The 16,780-nt window shown below is 39.5% G+C and overlaps 1 protein-coding gene across 5 annotated transcripts in view; it reads right to left on the bottom strand.

Annotated features, from left to right (window-relative positions):
• Nucleotides 1-12,138, bottom strand: part of SMARCE1 (SWI/SNF related, matrix associated, actin dependent regulator of chromatin, subfamily e, member 1) — a 22,992-nt gene extending 10,854 nt beyond the window's left edge. For 2 of the 5 annotated variants that reach the window (XM_011998934.1, XM_011998931.1), the window contains exons 1-4: nucleotides 10,781-12,138; nucleotides 8,783-8,834; nucleotides 8,563-8,606; nucleotides 461-541 (exon numbers count right to left, since the gene is read on the bottom strand). In XM_011998934.1, the coding sequence (XP_011854324.1) occupies nucleotides 461-541; nucleotides 8,563-8,606; nucleotides 8,783-8,789 (132 nt within the window). In that variant the 5' untranslated portion in view covers nucleotides 8,790-8,834; nucleotides 10,781-12,138. Of the gene's footprint in view, nucleotides 1-460; nucleotides 542-5,415; nucleotides 5,521-8,562; nucleotides 8,607-8,782; nucleotides 8,835-10,780 lie in introns of all 5 variants that reach the window. The other 3 variants (XM_011998932.1, XM_011998930.1, XM_011998933.1) reach the window with 3 other exon arrangements.
• Between the last annotated feature and the right edge of the window lie 4,642 nt (nucleotides 12,139-16,780).

The following is a 16,780-nucleotide window of genomic DNA, read 5'->3' as shown; positions in this document are numbered from 1 at the left end:
AAAAAAAAAAAAAAAAAAGGAAAACTTGAGGAAAAGAAAATAAAAACTACCATAAGCTTACTGCTTAGAGATAACCACTGTCTTCTGTGTTTTCCCCCTTCAAACGAACATGTGGTTGCCATTATTTTTATAAAAATGAGATATTAATTCATGTAGTCTTGTAGTCCTCCTTCACTTAATATTTTCCTCATGTCATTAAATATTCTCCAAAAGACATGACTTTAATGGCCACAGAACATTCTATCTTAAGGATTTTAACAGTTTATTTAATCATGCTCCTCTTGTTGGATTTTAGTTCTGGAATTCTGAAATCAGAACTAATTGCCTTAAAAACTGTATTTTTTTGGTCCTTTCCTCTGAATATGCACAGAAAAGCTGGCTAAGCCAATCTAAAATTGGATGCAAAGAAAGAAGCAGCAAAGACAGTGTCCTCATTCCTTTCCAGGTCCTAAGCGCCTACCTTTCTGCTGTACCTCATGTAGGGCATCAGCGGCTTATCTGGTGGCTTTGGGGGTTTTGGAATCGTAATACCAGAGGATGCCTACAAAAGAGTTAAATACATTCATTATTCAGCTGTAAGGAGTTCACCGGCAAACTGAAAAGAGAGTCCCTTAAAAAATTCTAATGCGCCTTTCTTCTACTCGTCCAAATATTTTCTCCACTGAAAATAGCTATCACTGCAAATTCAGAAATGTTCAAAAGAAAATGACTTTAAGCACAAACTTTTTAAATGTTTTACTTAGCAGTTTATTGCCAATGCTTTGACAACCTGGCTGCAGGAACAAATAAAATATTACATAGTAACCCATACATTGAAAATATATGGTTATATATCAACCGTCTCACATTCAGGACATTACCTGGCACCCTCTTATTCTGCTCAATTACCATTACACATACAGTCAACACTTGATTATCTGCAGCAGGATCTGAACCCTTAACACTTACCATTCTCACACTGTCTACAGGGGCCTTAACCTATTAGCACTATGTCAGGAATGTACTCCCAATATCACCACAAAAACAACTTCTCAGGCTCAAAAACAATTAGTGAAATAACAAACCACTTTACCTCCTTTGCCAGGCTAGAGATTTTATTTCTCTTAAGGTTCTGTCTGTTACCTAGTGGTTTTCTTGTAAAGGGGAAGGAGAAGTGTGAATGAAAGTCACACCTTTTTGTGTCCTTAGTCCTAATCACAGTGTAAAAGCAAACAAGTTTATCCGGAACAGAGAAGTGGCAGATATGGGGCCTGATTGTTATTTTTGAGGTGTTGTATCAAGAAGTTCCATTCCATTAAAAATGTTTGGTTTTATGGGAAAGACAGAGGAAAAGGAAAGATGTGATGTGCAGGAAAAGAAAGACAGAAGAAAAGGAGGGGGAGGGAAGACTGAAAAATATTTTTTAAAAAGGTAAAGCAAAAATAGGTGAGAGAAAAAATAAAAAAAGAAGGAAAGAGAAAGATAAAGTGATCAGTTTTTCCTGTGGTCTAAAGTCTAGGTGAGATTCCAGACAGCTTCTGGTAGACCACCCAGATAACACCCATCTAAAAGTATTTATTTCTGAACTTTTTAGTCTCCTCTTAATATACATGACTGCATTTGATTAAAGACCCAGAATAAGAAAAATCATTGCTATTTCAGACAATTTGCAAATTTTCAGGAGATCTCCTCTGATACTGACTCTCCCTGCTAGGCTGGAGAAATGAAGTGCTGGCTTTATTCTAATTATCAAAAGACAGGATTGGCAAATCCTTATAAGAAAACTAAAGTAACATTTTGTTCGCTTCCCCTTCTGTTGTTGCTATGATAAAACCCCAGAGATACTCCTCCACTCTGGGCTGGGACCCCAATCATAACCTTATTTTTCATTTGAGGGCTCAGGGATTAGCATGTTTGTGTCCTTTTCCACTATGATCAAGAAATGTTTCCTCTTCCTACAAGGGTCTCTCTCCATCCCTGTAACTCTACTTCTTCATATATGAAGTTATTAGAAAGCATTTCGCCTTGGAAGCAGTATTTCCTCTCTTTCCATTCCTTCCATGCATTCTTACTACACCTCATGCTAGTGCCCAGGTAGACAGACACTGTTTTTGGCCAGCAGTGGGTAAGAGAGTGAGATGGCCAGGGGGCATGGAAACTATCAAAAGTGGTGGGGTAGCAGCCAATAAAGGGAAACCTGTATCAGGGTTTGTACAAGTTCTTTTAAGGGGAAAGGGAATTCCTATAAGACTAACCTTACGGATTCAGAGGAACAGACACACAAAAGTCTGCTTCTTCACACATAGTTATTAGAAAGCATTTCCAACTCATATCCAACACAAACCTTCAGAATTCCATGAAATGGGTTACAAATAAGGTTGGAATTGTGCCCATAATTGAGGTGGTTAAGACTACTGTCAAAATTTTTTTGAAATTAAAGAGGTAAAGAATTCTAAAATGCCTATGCTTTCGAGCTTTAAGTATGAATTAAAACACTTTAAAAACATAGTAGTATTTGCTTTGATATTTTTCAAAGAATCACATTTATATTAATGGATTTGCTATTTCTCTTCCTTTCTCCCAAAAAAGGTACACATATCATCTATATATTGAGACCAGTCAACTTACAACAAAAAAACCCAAACTAAAAAAACACCCCAAAACAATAATAAAGTTAAAATTCCAGATGGTTTGCAGGATAGTAAAGATTTATATCATTACACACCTCCAATTTATTTAATGTCTCAGACAGACATCTTTCTACAATGTCTTAAACATTTCTGTAAAAAAAAGTTGAACATACTTTAGACCCTTTCTGGATAAGATTCAATTGTAAACAACCACTGTTTTGCTGTGCTGTAACCCTCTGTCGGGTGTGTGAAATGCGAAAATCTGTTGTTGGCTCTTTCAGTGGCCTATGGCTATGCTTTTGGAGAATGTGTTTCCATTTTTGAACTGTTTCTTTCCTTGCTACTATCAGGAAATCCACCTCTAGCAGCAACTCCCTTTTCAATTTTCTGCTTTCAATTTCCAACGGAGAGGTGGGTAGAACTGGGCTTACAGAAGAGCAAGGTCTTAGGAAATCGCCTATGAATAAAATTCATGATTTTGTGAAATTTATCTTGGCTACTCAGTTTTTTGTTGTTGTTTCTTTTGTAATTCTCAGCTGTTTCTCTAGCAGGAACTTATTTAAGAGCTTTCTTCTGGGACAGAATTTCTATTAATGTACAGAAACAGGCTGTTTTTAAAGACATTTTTGTCTCAATGTGTTTTCACACCTATACTTAAGAGAATGCTAACCATCATCTGAATGAAGAACTGACTAGGAATGAATTCCATCTTGTAGCTATCATAAGCACTCCAAAAGGTCTTGACATGCTATATAAAGTATTTACTGTCTGAGAACTATCCAAGTATACCGGAGTCACCAGGGAAACCCAATGTTCTCTACAGCCTACCAGAAGCTACTGGACAGGGCTTCACAGACTCATGAAAGCCACTAACACAATATGCACACAAAATACCAAATGGGAGCTTCTCCTCACCCCCAAAAGTAATGCATAACTAGGGTCACAATGCTTTTACGAAAATCAAAATGCTTTTATTATGGTCAAAATCAGAGCCACTGAGTCCTAACAGCTTAAACTAGATATAGAAAACAGGGCAAGTAGTGTAAAACCTCCACATTTTCTAGGCCCTTCTTCATATAGCAGTTTGATTACACTTCAACCTGGTGTTAAGAGGACAATAATACAAAGTAAATTTCTACAAAGGACCAAAACACCAAATTTTCCATGCCCCACACCTCTCTATACTTCATCTACCATGTAGCTAGTGTCCACGCCAAATGCTCAGTTCTTAACATTCGCCAAGAAGGAATGAGAAGAAACAGATGAGTGATTTCAGATAGGGAGTGCACTTTCTCTTCCTAGTCTCCATCGAACAATCTCACATTTTTAACAGAGAATCCCCCACAGCTACATCCAAGTTAAGAACAAAATGCTTACACAAAACCAAAAGACAAATTATTGTAATATTATAGTTACCATTTGTATTCCATTAACATAGATAATCAAGAGGTGACTGTATAGAGCTATTAAATGCAATCATTCTTGTTTACTGCCCGTGAAAAAATTTCTGCATTAACATGAAGATCCAAGATTGATTCTGTTCATTGTTTAAATTAAAATGTTCTTTATCATCTGCAAACCTTGCCACCCATTACACTTGTGAAACAACACGTTTAGGCCAGGGAAAAACATGTATTGATGCACATAAAAATTGTATGCATTGTGAAATGCATACATACACACACTTTGTCAGAATTCTTTTCAGATACCATGAAATATGCATGGCACATAAAACTTGATATGCTTATGAAGTACAAATTATGCAGAAACAATGAAAAATTTAGACAAACAAAACCTATCAAGCTAAGCAATATGCTTATCAAGATAGACATTCATTTGATAGCTACAAACTTTCAGTTCTAGCTTGACTACAGGGTGAGAGGGCTTTTTTGAAGTTACATTAATAGAAGGCACTTGTTATTTATGAATACAGCAAACAAAAACCAGATATTAAAAACTTTACAGCCATTCTGGGTTGTATAAATTCTCAGCAACACTACATTCCAATGTAGTATTTGACTTTTGGATTTTTTATCTTTAGTAAGTCATTTTTATAATTATTGGCTTTTTTGGCACTTAAACTTTTTTGAATGAAATTTAAGATGATTCTAATTTTGAAATCTTAGGCTGATCATTTAAATGAAACATCCTAAGTTTCAGAAATCGTATCTCTTATACTAAGGATTAGAAATGCACTTCTCGTTGTACGTATCTAGTTTGATACTTCAAATTAATTTCATTCAATCTTCATTCTGCATTTCTTTGAGGTGACATTAAAACGTTTTTCTCTTTTTCACTGTAGAGCAATGAGTCTCAGTTAGAAGGTCAACTATTAAATCCAAAAGACAAATAACTATGGGTAGGGATTCAAACTGGTATACCAGTCAAAAGCGTTCCAGCCCTGAAAAAGCCAGGTCTGAAAGCCCAGCCTTTACTAGAAACTGAATCCTTGACACTAATGCCAATCACCTTATAAAAACGAAAAATACTCTTTATGCCAAAAAGGGTATTTTTACCAGAAGAAATTCTGTTTGTTTACATACAGTATAAGCATCAAGTGCTCAAGGCTTTATCCCTACCAACCACCAAACAGAATGGATTTTTCTTTTCTTCCATATACATTCCAGATCTCACTATTTATTTTTTCAGTGTGAGATGCTACAATGAATGTTGAAAATAGTCAAAAAGCTAGGTTAAAAAAATTTTTTTAAATGGCTGTGCTTATGATTCAAAAAGACCTAATTCTGAAGGCATTTCTGGTCAATTCCAGTTGTTTGCCGGATGCTGTAATAGTTGATTCTCCTACCGTGACCCGGCTGTTGGTGCCCGGGTTCCCTCCCAGCCTGTAGTTGTTGTAGGCGAGATGACTGTATGGATTGTATCCCACAAACCCTGGTGTGCTGGGCATTTGCTGATGGAAACAAATGAGACAAAAACACGAATGAGAAATGAGCTCAAACGAGGAAAACACAGAAATGAAAAATGATCTGCATATGGCATGCAAAAGCAACCTGAATTTAAACAAGCAAATGATGTGTTGTAATTGTTCTTTTTTTCCACTGAGGAAATTAAATCTTTTTCTTTCATTGAGAAACCTGTCTGCAGTGTCTTTTGGTTGTTTTTCTCTTTCTTTTTTGCAGGGACTGGGGGTGTTTGTGTGACTGTGAATGTGTGTTGTGTTTCTGGAGGAAAGCAATACACTGAAGTGTTTAAAACATTTAGGATTTACTTTATGGTCAACAACAGGATATAGCAACTTAGCAATATATGAAGACTGAGATAGGAAGGCTTAAAGTGTGATAAACTAGAACTCTGAAAACACTACATGCAAAACAAAACACAATTTATTTGACATGTGGATGCCACCAATGTATTCATCTACTAAAAACAAAAACAAGAAATGGATCTGATTTCAAAGACAGTTTTAAATCATTTTATATAATGTGAGAAATGAGAAGAGACTCAAATCGGGAAGCCAGGATTTGTCAATTGAAAAGAACATATGCTGGATTTGATGGATGTCACATACATGATTTAAAACAAAGACTTGTAAGAAATGCATGGATTTCATTCTGGGGTACTATCTGATCTTTTTAACCCAGTCATTCTTTTATAGGATTTCTCTTCCATCTCTTCTTTGATCCATCTTCCACAGGTCAATCATGAAAACATTTCTGCATTTAGTCTCAATGTGAACTACTTTTCTAGTTGATAGACTTGAATTTTCTTTTTTCATCTAGTTTCCTGATAGCTCTCACCCTTTCAAAACACAACTGCTCATTTCAGCAACAGAACTCTTGGTTTTTGTGAATTATGTGTTGATGTAATCACAAATGGGCTCTTATATAGCAGTGGCCTTGGGGCTAATACAATGACACTCAATGTTCATGAGAACCAAGGCATAATGTATAGAAAGAATATAGCAGAGAGAGACCAAAATTCGGGTATTTTACCTTGTAAAGCTCAATCAAAATATGTGACAATTTCATTTTTACATGCAATTAACAATATCGGTCCTTAATTGTATAATGTAAAATACACTTAACACATTCCAACTAAGCTGTAGCTGTTACAAAATAAACACAATTTCCTAAAACATGCCGCTGCACATATCCTTAGTACCCAAAAGAAAGACATTTAAGCAGATATTACATTTGATACTCTTTAGGAGAAAAGAGAACGGCTGATCAATTTCTAGTCTATACAGTTAGAAAAGACGCAAATTAAGCATATTTAAGTAGGCAAAACACAGACGAAGTATCAAAGGCATGAAAGAAGTGTATATTACTTGGAGTGGTACATTTGGGTGGCGGAGGTGATAGTGGTGATAGTGTTGGTAGTGGCGGTGATGGTGGTGGTGGTAGGAGTAATGGAAAGAAGGAAGGAGAATAATTAATTTAGTATCCATTCTGTTGGATGTTTTAATCCCTAGTTTTCTATATTTTGTGTGTTAACGTGAAATTATAATGGCACAAAAATATAACTAAAGAAAGGCAAAAAAAAAAATCCTTTTTACGCATAGTAAGTTATAAGGGGACACTTCATTTTTGAAATATTTTAATCTCAAAAAATCAAGTTTGTCCTCAAGATATGATACATTGTCAGAGGCAGTATTTATGTCAAAATGACACCTTCAAAGTTTGCATAAATAATAAGAATCACTGTTCAACATTATGAGGCAATAATGTTATAAAAATAAGGGAACTAAAAAAAAAAATGGAAAGCAAAACATTATAATTATACCATTTCCAAAGCTGAAGTACATGGTTAGCTCTTTGAGGTCAGAATCTCAATTGTTCAGCTCCACCTGTATAGCCACTAGCGGAATGCCATGGAGACGGTCATAACAAATGTTCTTTGATTTAAGAAAGAAAAGAAACCAAGCACAGGACTTTACGGTCTACTGGAATTAACTTTAGAGCCTGCATATAATATAAATTGAAATGAGAACATATGGTACAGTATCTCTTTTTAAAAGTATCTCACTAAAGAAAAACAAATTGTTGATAAATGTAACTAAAATATATATCTGAGGGTTAGTAAATATGAATAGTTTTCTAGCGGAGAAAACAAAATTACACAAGGACCTAATTAGTAGTGAAAAGTAGACTAGCCTGAAATTTAGGTGGTAGGGGGTATGGAAGGAAGGATTAATATTAAAGAACTAATTTTGTAGAATTTGGTCATGTTAACAGTGTTTTTAAAAAAACAAACAAAACCCCCCTCCCAAAAAACCAACAAGGAAGCCATTTCAGCAAGACCTGAACAGTTACTGCTAAATCTGTTTTGTAGGTTGGAAAATTATTTTACATGCTGACCAAGCTGGGCCAGAGCTTGCTGGATGAAAAACATGTTCACAACTACTTTTTAAATACCTCAAAACATACATACTTCCAAACCAATAAAATATAATTTATGGAGTGGAAAAAGATTCAATAGCAAGATCTGACCCATAGATAACGAAATCTTTACTTGAACAGCTTGAAAATACTTACAATGAGTATAGTTTCAGAAGCTTTATTGTTTAATATGAAAATTTTATAGAGAGACAAGAAAGGAGAGAAAAACATAACCAGTTGAAGGTTAGGTTTAACAAAAAAGCCAGAATGAGCATTCATTCAGTAACAACTTAAAGACTCTTAATAGTGAAGATTAATAAGAAAGAAATGGTAAAACTTTCACTTATTTCCCATTTACAAAGAAAAAAACAAAACAAACTGAGCATAGGAGGTTGGAGTTTTACAGTATTGTGTCTTTAAATGTTGGGGTTGGTTCAAGGAAAGATGCAAATAATTATTTTATTTAGTAGGAAATGCTTTTTTTTTTTTTTTTTCTTTTAAGCTGAATTTCATCCTGTTGCTGTGATGATTGAGTGACTGTCACTGGAAGACATCTGGGTTTTTGTATCAAGGCCAGACTTGGCTATTACATTAACAAGAAAATTAAAACTTACTGTTGCAGGAGCTGGGGTGGGAGGTGGGGCATAAGATGGTCTTTCTGTTTGAAAGAAAATAAATAACTTCTTGTAAACAACTGAGATATAATACTATGCAACAAAACTACCAATGGTCCTGTTTTGAAGAAAAAAAAATGAGAGTATTTTGGAATTCCCACTTGCTAGGGCATTAGTCTCTTATTAACATAGATCGATAAATATAAAAATTGAAACTTACTTGACATTTTGGAAGATTAAGTTCTCAGTTCCTTAAGAATGAATCTGAGACACTAAAATAAAAAAAAAAGGAAAAAAAAAGAGAATCAAAACTCAGCAAGCATACGAGAATGTTTTCCTAATGAATAGGGTTATTTAATTGGTATTTCTGAGTAAAATTACTTCACCTTAATTCCTAGTAATTAAGCCTTTTGCATATTTTAACTAGTTCTTATAGGAGATTTGGTTGATTAGAATTAAATGACTAAAATAAAGTACTGGGGATATTTAGAAATGTACTTTCAGGTTTTTTCTTGGGATACTAAGCTACCTCTTGTATGGAAAACATTTTGCTGACGCCATGTAAACATTTCATCGGACTGATACAAGGATGAGAATACAAAGTGATGTATTAGAGTCCAACCCAACAAGGCCTACCAGATACTGACAGCTCCTTGATCAGCAACTGTACCATGTTTTTGGGATAACAATTTTTATTAAAATTGGGCAGCATTTTATTCCTGGAAGCAGTGCAAAAGGTAATTGGTATGACAATGAACTTCGCATTCTCTTAAGAGTGGTAAATAGCTTCATAAATGCTGGGAATAAATTTTGAGAGTCTACCTGAAAAATTCTTATTCACCCTTCACGGGCCATTTCAAAATTTTTCTCCTCAATGGAACTTTCTTGATACATTACCTGGGCAGAATTAATTGCTCCCCCATCTGTATTCCTATACAGTTTATACAGATCTATGGTATTATTATAACTTTTTTTAACTTGTCAATATGGCTAGATTGTATGCTACTTGGAAACAGGGACCATGGCAGGACCCAGCTCAATTCTTAGGAAATTTTTTCCTAGTATTACCAGCTCACAACATAATCAGGCACATGTGAGCTTGTTCTTTACATCAACATACATCACAAATAGTGAGGTACAAAAAGACAAAAATTCATCTTTAGAAAGAAGGCAAATAAACTTCTATGACTATTGGAGGTATTTGCATCCAAAGTTATGTGGAATAGATCCGATTTTTCACTTCTATTACTCATTTTAAGGAAATTCCCTGGAGCGTAAGGAATGAGTCCCGGTGTGGAAAGAAACAGTTCATTTTCTCAATGGTCCAACCTGAGTCCTTCCCTCTTAAAGAACAGTCAGAAACCTTTGACTCTGGTGTAGATTTTCTTTCTGCTCACATTAAGGGAGCTGTCAACATCCAGCAGGCCTCGCTGCAGGGGACCCTGACAACTGCCATAAGCTCCCTGTACGTTATACTTCATTGTTAATACTTTAAAATTATGGTTCTCCTTTGCTAGAACATAAAATTTAAGAGTGGGCTTGTACATTTGTCCACCGTTGGATCCATCCTTGGTGCCTGGCATAAAAATAAATACCCGATAAATATTTGTTCAAGAAATACTTTATACGGGGTAGGCTTATGACCCTATTTCGCTTAACAGTCACAAGTACTTGATATGTACAGCTATCCCCATTTTACAGATGAAACAAGGGAGTCTCGGAGAGTCTAAACAACTTGTCTGAAGCCATATGCAGCCAGGAAGTGCCAGAGTTGGGTTTCAAATCCAGGCCAAACTATTTCAGAGCGCTGCTCGTCTCCATAAGCCACATCTTGAGTCCTCAGGTCGCTGCCTGAACCAATGGGGGAACCTTATTCCTGGGGGTGAGAACCACGGACTTGCCTCGCCCGCGGGCTTCCTGAGGTCGCTCTCATTGTCTTGGAGAACGTACTTTACTAGCAACTCCCCTAAAACGGGGTATGCACAGGTGCTTTGACCAATTTCGGGTGACCGGCCTTGCCTCCAAGGAGGGGGCCCCAGATGGGACTCCCTTCCAACCCTTGCTCTGCTAGGCCTCAAGGAGGCCGCAACCGGCTCCCGGCTGTGGCCCCACGGCCAAGCCTGAACCCCAGCAACCCCCGGGAACTCGGAGTTCAGCCAAGCGGGGACACCACGACTTGCCCCCACAGACCCGGTCCGGCCCACTTGGAAACACTCACCCGCGGGCAGAAAAAGCGCCCGCAGCTCCGGCTTCGCTTCCCTTTGTCCCGCGCACGCCCCGCCCCTCGCGTCCGGAGCTTCCGCACTCGCACTTTCCACACTCTTCTTAATTTTTTTTTTTCCGGGCCCCACCCGACCCTCTTGGGAAAAATAAACCTTCTAGTGAGGATGCGGTGATGCTTAGCACACTCCGGGATTTTTTTCAGGCCCCATTGGTTCCTCAAAACTCTCCGAATTTGGATACTTTCCTAGCCGGGCGCCGATTCGTCACGGCGAAGAGGGCCGAAGAGAACCGACCGCGGGATAGGCCTGGGTTTAGCGGCTGTGAGGAGCTGGAGCGGCCGCAGCGACCGAGGAGGTGGCGGGAGGCGCCGGGCCTTGCGGAGGGGCGGTGGGGGCTGCAGTGGGAGACGGCGGGAGGCACTCAGCGCGAGGCCGCGGAACCACTGTGGCCGCGCGCAGCTCGGCCAGACTCCGGCTGAGCCCGCCCCTGGAGGGGCCCTCCCCGACCCGGGTCTTTCCTTTCGGCTGTGGGCCAGAGTCTACACTTCACTATGCCGGGGATGGAGGCGTGGAGGACTCGCTTCGCGGCGTTTGCGTCCTCGCAGACGCCTCACAGGGCTTCCTGCCCTCACGGCACGGTAGTAGCTTTGGCGAAAAGCAGTACGAGTTTTGCAGTTTTTCCAAGCGCTTTTAGGGTGTAATCGTCCCAGGTTTCTGAGCCAAGGCCCGGAGAGGTTGACCCTCTTGCAACAGCTTGTGTGTCCTTGCAGCGCCGCGGGTGCCACCTGGTCTCCGCCCCAAAGCTGCCTTGGCTCCTTCGGTTCCCGCCAGCGGGAACGACCGTCCCCACTTTCAGCTTAAACCCATCTGTCCTTCCAGATCCAGCTCAGAGGTCTCTTTGTGATGCCCTCCAGGAACTTCCCCCGCTAGTAATCCTTCCTTTGTATTCCCGTGGCTCTTTGATAATAATGACTGGAGTCCTGAACCTGACCCTTTGTATCCGACCGTGTTTGTCATCTCCAGTGCTTTATGAAGGCCTTGAAAGCAAGGTTCAGCCGTTTGTATTGGTCATCTTCCCATTGCCAGTGCCTACGAAGGACTTGACTCACTCACTGTTAGACGCTCAGTAAGTGTGTGTTGAGGCAGCCCCCTGTGCTACTCCGGGGCTCTTTCCACTACATCATGAGTATGTTGGTTTACCAGATGGAGTGAGTAGCCTCCTCTTTGGATACATAAACACCTGACGGATATTGTGGACCACTGTGGAGGAGAATGAACAGATGGGACCCCTGACCTGTCGTTACTTGAAAACAGTTGACATTTAGAGAGAGAGGCTGAATTCTTGGGCTGCCCTTAGCCCTCATCCTGAGTGTGCCAACAGGGAATGGAAGCATCTCTAGTCTGCAAAGCCAGGAACAAGTGCTACTCTGTCCAATTTATCCAATATTGTTATACTCATGAATAGAGATTAATGAAATTGAAGAGCATATTCAAGAGAAAGACTAAAGGAGAGGTCGTCTGCCCTGTGGACAGGCAGCTTGAGTGGTGCTTGAGAAAATGTACGTGAAATTGCTTTTTAAAAAATATTCACGCGTGTAGTCCCAGCACTTTTGGGAGGCCGAGGCGGGTGGATCACGAGGTCAGGAGATCGAGACCATCCTGGCTAACACTGTGAAATCCCGTCTCTACTAAAATTACAAAAACAAAATTAGCCGGGCGTGGCGGCGGGCGCGTGTAGTCCCAGCTATTGGGGAGACTGAGGCAGGAGAATGGCATGAACCCAGAAGGCGGAGCTTGCAGTGAGCCGAGATGGCGCCACTGCACTCCAGCCTGGGAGACAGAGCGAGACTCCGTCTCAAAAAAATAAATTAAAAAAAAAAAAATATATATACACACACACACATATATATATGCATCAGGGACATGTAAAGGATTAATGTACGATACACGAAGGCCTCGGAAGGGATTCCAGTACATTCTTTTTCTGGTTTTGCCCAGCAACTCCAGCCTGGTTTCTTCCCTGCCTTTGGGATTATGGTGGGGGGACTGGGCAAGTGCAGTGCTGGGGAGGCGCTGTGTGTTGTCCCCAGGCAGTCCTCTGAAGAAAAACTGCAGGTTTTGAATGTTAGGAATAAAGCACACTATAGTAGGAAAGGGATGGCCCACAAACGGAGAAAAGGGAAAGGAGGGGACCTAAGTGGAGCAGTGACATTGTCTGATACACTTTGTCACTGGGCTTCTGCTCAAATGTCAGCTTCTTAGTAGGTGTTTCCTGACCTCTTTAAAATTGCAGCTCATTCCCCAAACCCCAGTGTCTGTTCATGGCCTGTTCTTTACTTTTTGTGTAGTACTTATCGCTACCTAACATACTATACATTTTATGAATTTATTTTGTCTTTTTCTTTTTCTTTTCTTTCTTTCTTTTTTTTTTTTTGAGACGGAGTTTCGCTCTTGTTGCCCAGGCTGGAGTGCAATGGCACGATCTTGGCTCACTGTGACCTCCATCTCCCGGGTTTAAGTGATTCTCCTGCCTCAGCCTCCCAAGTAGCTGGGATTACAGCATGTACTACCACAGCTGGCTAATTTTGTATTTTTAGTAGAGACGAGGTTTCACCATTGGTCAGGCTGGTCTTAGACTCCTGACCTCAAGTGATCCACCCGCCTCGGCCTCCCGAAGTGCTGGATTACAGGCGTGAGACACCGCACCCGGCCATCTTTTTTTTCCCATCAGAGTGGAGACGTTTGACTTTTGGAACAGTACACAGCACATTTAGGTGCTCAATACTTGTGGAGTAAATACATGAATGACTCATTTTCTTCCCTTGGTTCTTTCTCTACCAAAGATTTGAAAAATTAAGAAACACCAGCCTGGCAACATGGGAGACCCCATCTCTTAAAAGAAAAAAAAAAAATATTAGCCAGGTGTGGTCTCAGTTACTTGGGACGCTGAGGTGGGAGGATTGCTTGAGCCTGGGAGGTCAAGGCTGCAGTGAGCCATGATCATGCCACTGCACTCCACCCTGGGTGACAGAGGCCCTTTCTAAAAAAAAAAAGAAAAGAAGGAAGGATATAGGTAAGAGATAATAGAAAAATAATCTGTTCCCTAGTTCTGAAGAAACTAAAACTGAAGAGTGAACTATCTAGCAAGATGGACTTTACTTATTATGAGTTTTTTTCCCCTTAAAGCAAATATCAGAACATATGATCTTGCCTTTAGAAGGATATTTTGGTAACTACAGGACAGATGTTTGGAGTTGTGATTATTCCCAGAAAACTTGGGATACAGCATCAATATGACTATTTAAATATAAGGGTCGTTGGGAGCGCTCACATGGGCCCAGTGGTTAACCCCAGAGATAATCTTAGACCCAATTAAGGCCTAACTTAGGCCTTAGTTTTCATTCTGGCAGCAAGATCCAGAAAGTCGGCCTGCTTTCCCCAGACACTACTCGTACTTTTTTGGGGTTATTCTTTCCCCAAGACAGGGAAGCCAAAACTAAGTGAGTAAGCTAAGGTTCAAGCCCAGGTATCTTTGAGTTCTTTCCATTGTGCTGTGGGAAGAAACTGGTGATGGAGACAGAATTAGGGGTAGGACTGAGAAGAAAGAAGAAAAAAGGAGAAAATGAGAGAGAATAAGGAAAAGCCTGAAGTCCTTGGACACCCAGTAGTCTATGAATAGGCTGTCAGTGGTCTATGAACCCTTTAAAATTATACTCAATTCTTATGGGCTTTTTTCCTGATAGAAGGTTGATTCTTTCATGAGATTTTCAAAGGGGTGCATGACTCAAGAAAGATTATGAAGCAACCACTGAGCCATGGAGTTTGTAGTATGTCTGTGGAAGCTTTTTTAATGGATTTTTTTTTTTTTTTCTTAAGCAAGGGAAAGCGAGAACAAAACTTTACCTGACCCAAATAGCCTATGAAAGTCTGGTTATAGACAAAATGATGAAACAAACTAATTTTCTCAGCTGTTTCTGTGAAAGCAGAAGGAGTTATGGGTATTCTGTTTTCTGTAGCTGGAAATAGTTGTGAAATATTGAAGCTTAGCAGCTTTCCAGGACAGAGTGATTCACAGAATTTAAAAAGCACGGTTTGCTTTTAGAACCCTCTGTATTGCCCTCAAAATAACCTCGAGGATTTGGGACAAGAGTGTTGCCACATGGTGTGGAAAGGGATGAACATTGAAAACAGGATAGAGCTGGAGAATCTGGGGTGTGGGGTCTATTATCCACTGATAATATTGGGAGTCTAGGGCAAAGTAGCCAAACGAGATTGTTGCAGGCCGTATCTGGGTTGCTTCGTTTTTGTAATAAACCCTTATTTGGACACAGGCATCTCCATTTATTTACATATTGTCTTTGGTTGCTTGTGGTTACAAGGGAAGGGTTGCATACTTGTTACAGGGATCTTATGGCCTGAAAAGCCTAAAATATTTGCTCTCTGGGCTTCAATGGAGCAGGTTGCCAAGGCTGGTCTAGAGTCTAAGCATGTGAGGGAAACTTGGAAACGCTTGTACTGATTTTCACATATACCTTATTTTAGAGCCTTTATTTGTTATATGCCCACAAATATTGCAATCTGTGTGTACATGCCAGCCATAACTTGTAAACATAGAACCAAATTCTGCCCTGTAGACAGACAAACTTTCCTTTGATTTCATGTGTTGATAATTTGAGTAATGTGTATGCATATTATTTATCTAAAATTTAATTTCAGCTCATGTATCATAATACATTTCCAATGGGGAAACTTTCAAATTAATGAAAGCATTTTCTGACTTCAGAGATTTTTATTTTTATTTTTATTTTTGAGACAGGGTCTCACTCTATTGCCTAGGCTGGAGTGGTACAATCTAGGCTCACTGCAGTCTCGACCTCCTGGGTTCAGGCAATTCTCCCACCTCAGCTTCCTAAGTAGTTCAGACTACAGGTGCACACTACCACACTGGGTTAATTTTTTGATTTTTTTTTTTTTGGTTGAGACAAGGGCTCAGTGTGTTGCCCAGGCTGGTCTCAAACTCCTGGGCTCAAGTGATCCTCCTGCCTCAGCCTCCGTAAGTGTTGAGATTACAGGTGTGAGCCACCATGCCCAGCCAAGAGATTTTTTAAAAATTCTAAAACCATAAGAAAACAAATTGAAGGACAAACTTTGACCATACAAAGATCTCTAACAAATGAATAAGAAATATGCTTATGTGCAGTATTATTTGCATATTTCTGCATAGCAAATTATCCCAAAATTTAGTGGCTTAAAATAATAATCACGTATTATCTTTAGAGAAACTTTTTCTTTTTTTTGAGACACAGGGTCTCACTCTGTCACCCAGGCTGGAGTTCAGTGGCGTGATCTTGGCTCACTGTATCTTCCACCTCCTGGGCTCAAGCAATTCTTGCACTTCAGCCTCCTGAGTAGCTGGGACTACTGGTGTGTCAGCATGCTTGGTTAATTTAAAATTTTTTAATAGAAACAAGGCCTCACTATATTGCCCAGGCTGGGCTTGAACTCCTGAGCTCTAGCGATCCTGCTTAGGCCTCCCAAAGTGCTGGGATTATAGGCGTGAGCCACCGTGCCTGGCATAGAGAACATTTTTGTACTTTAGACAGTGTGCCTGGCATGGAGAACATTTTTGTACTTTAAGATATATCATGACAGAACAGTTCAAATTGGGTGACTCACTGGGAAAGAATAACTTTTCTGGCAGCAATTGAAAAATTAAAAATAGTATCTTTACCTGTTGTGTTTTGAACTATTACTTAATCATTGTCAGCTATGATTTCCCCCACAAATTCTTTAAAGACAATTTTCTTCCAAATAGTACTGTATATCTGAGCAGTGCTTTACCAAATATTTTTGCTTGTATATTATTTCAAACAATTGTAAGGTAGGCAGAGTAGGAATTATTACCCAGCATTACCTTTTCCTTTGTTTTCAAGTGTAAAACTTGAGGCCTAGGAACTTAAAGTGGTCCCTCCTGATTACATGGTTAATTAGTGACA

This window comes from Mandrillus leucophaeus, unplaced genomic scaffold, assembly GCF_000951045.1.
Source record: "Mandrillus leucophaeus isolate KB7577 unplaced genomic scaffold, Mleu.le_1.0 Scaffold58, whole genome shotgun sequence".
Lineage (NCBI taxonomy): Eukaryota > Metazoa > Chordata > Mammalia > Primates > Cercopithecidae > Mandrillus > Mandrillus leucophaeus.
Note: the sequence above shows the minus strand (reverse complement) of the source record. Positions and strands in the feature narration are given on the sequence as shown.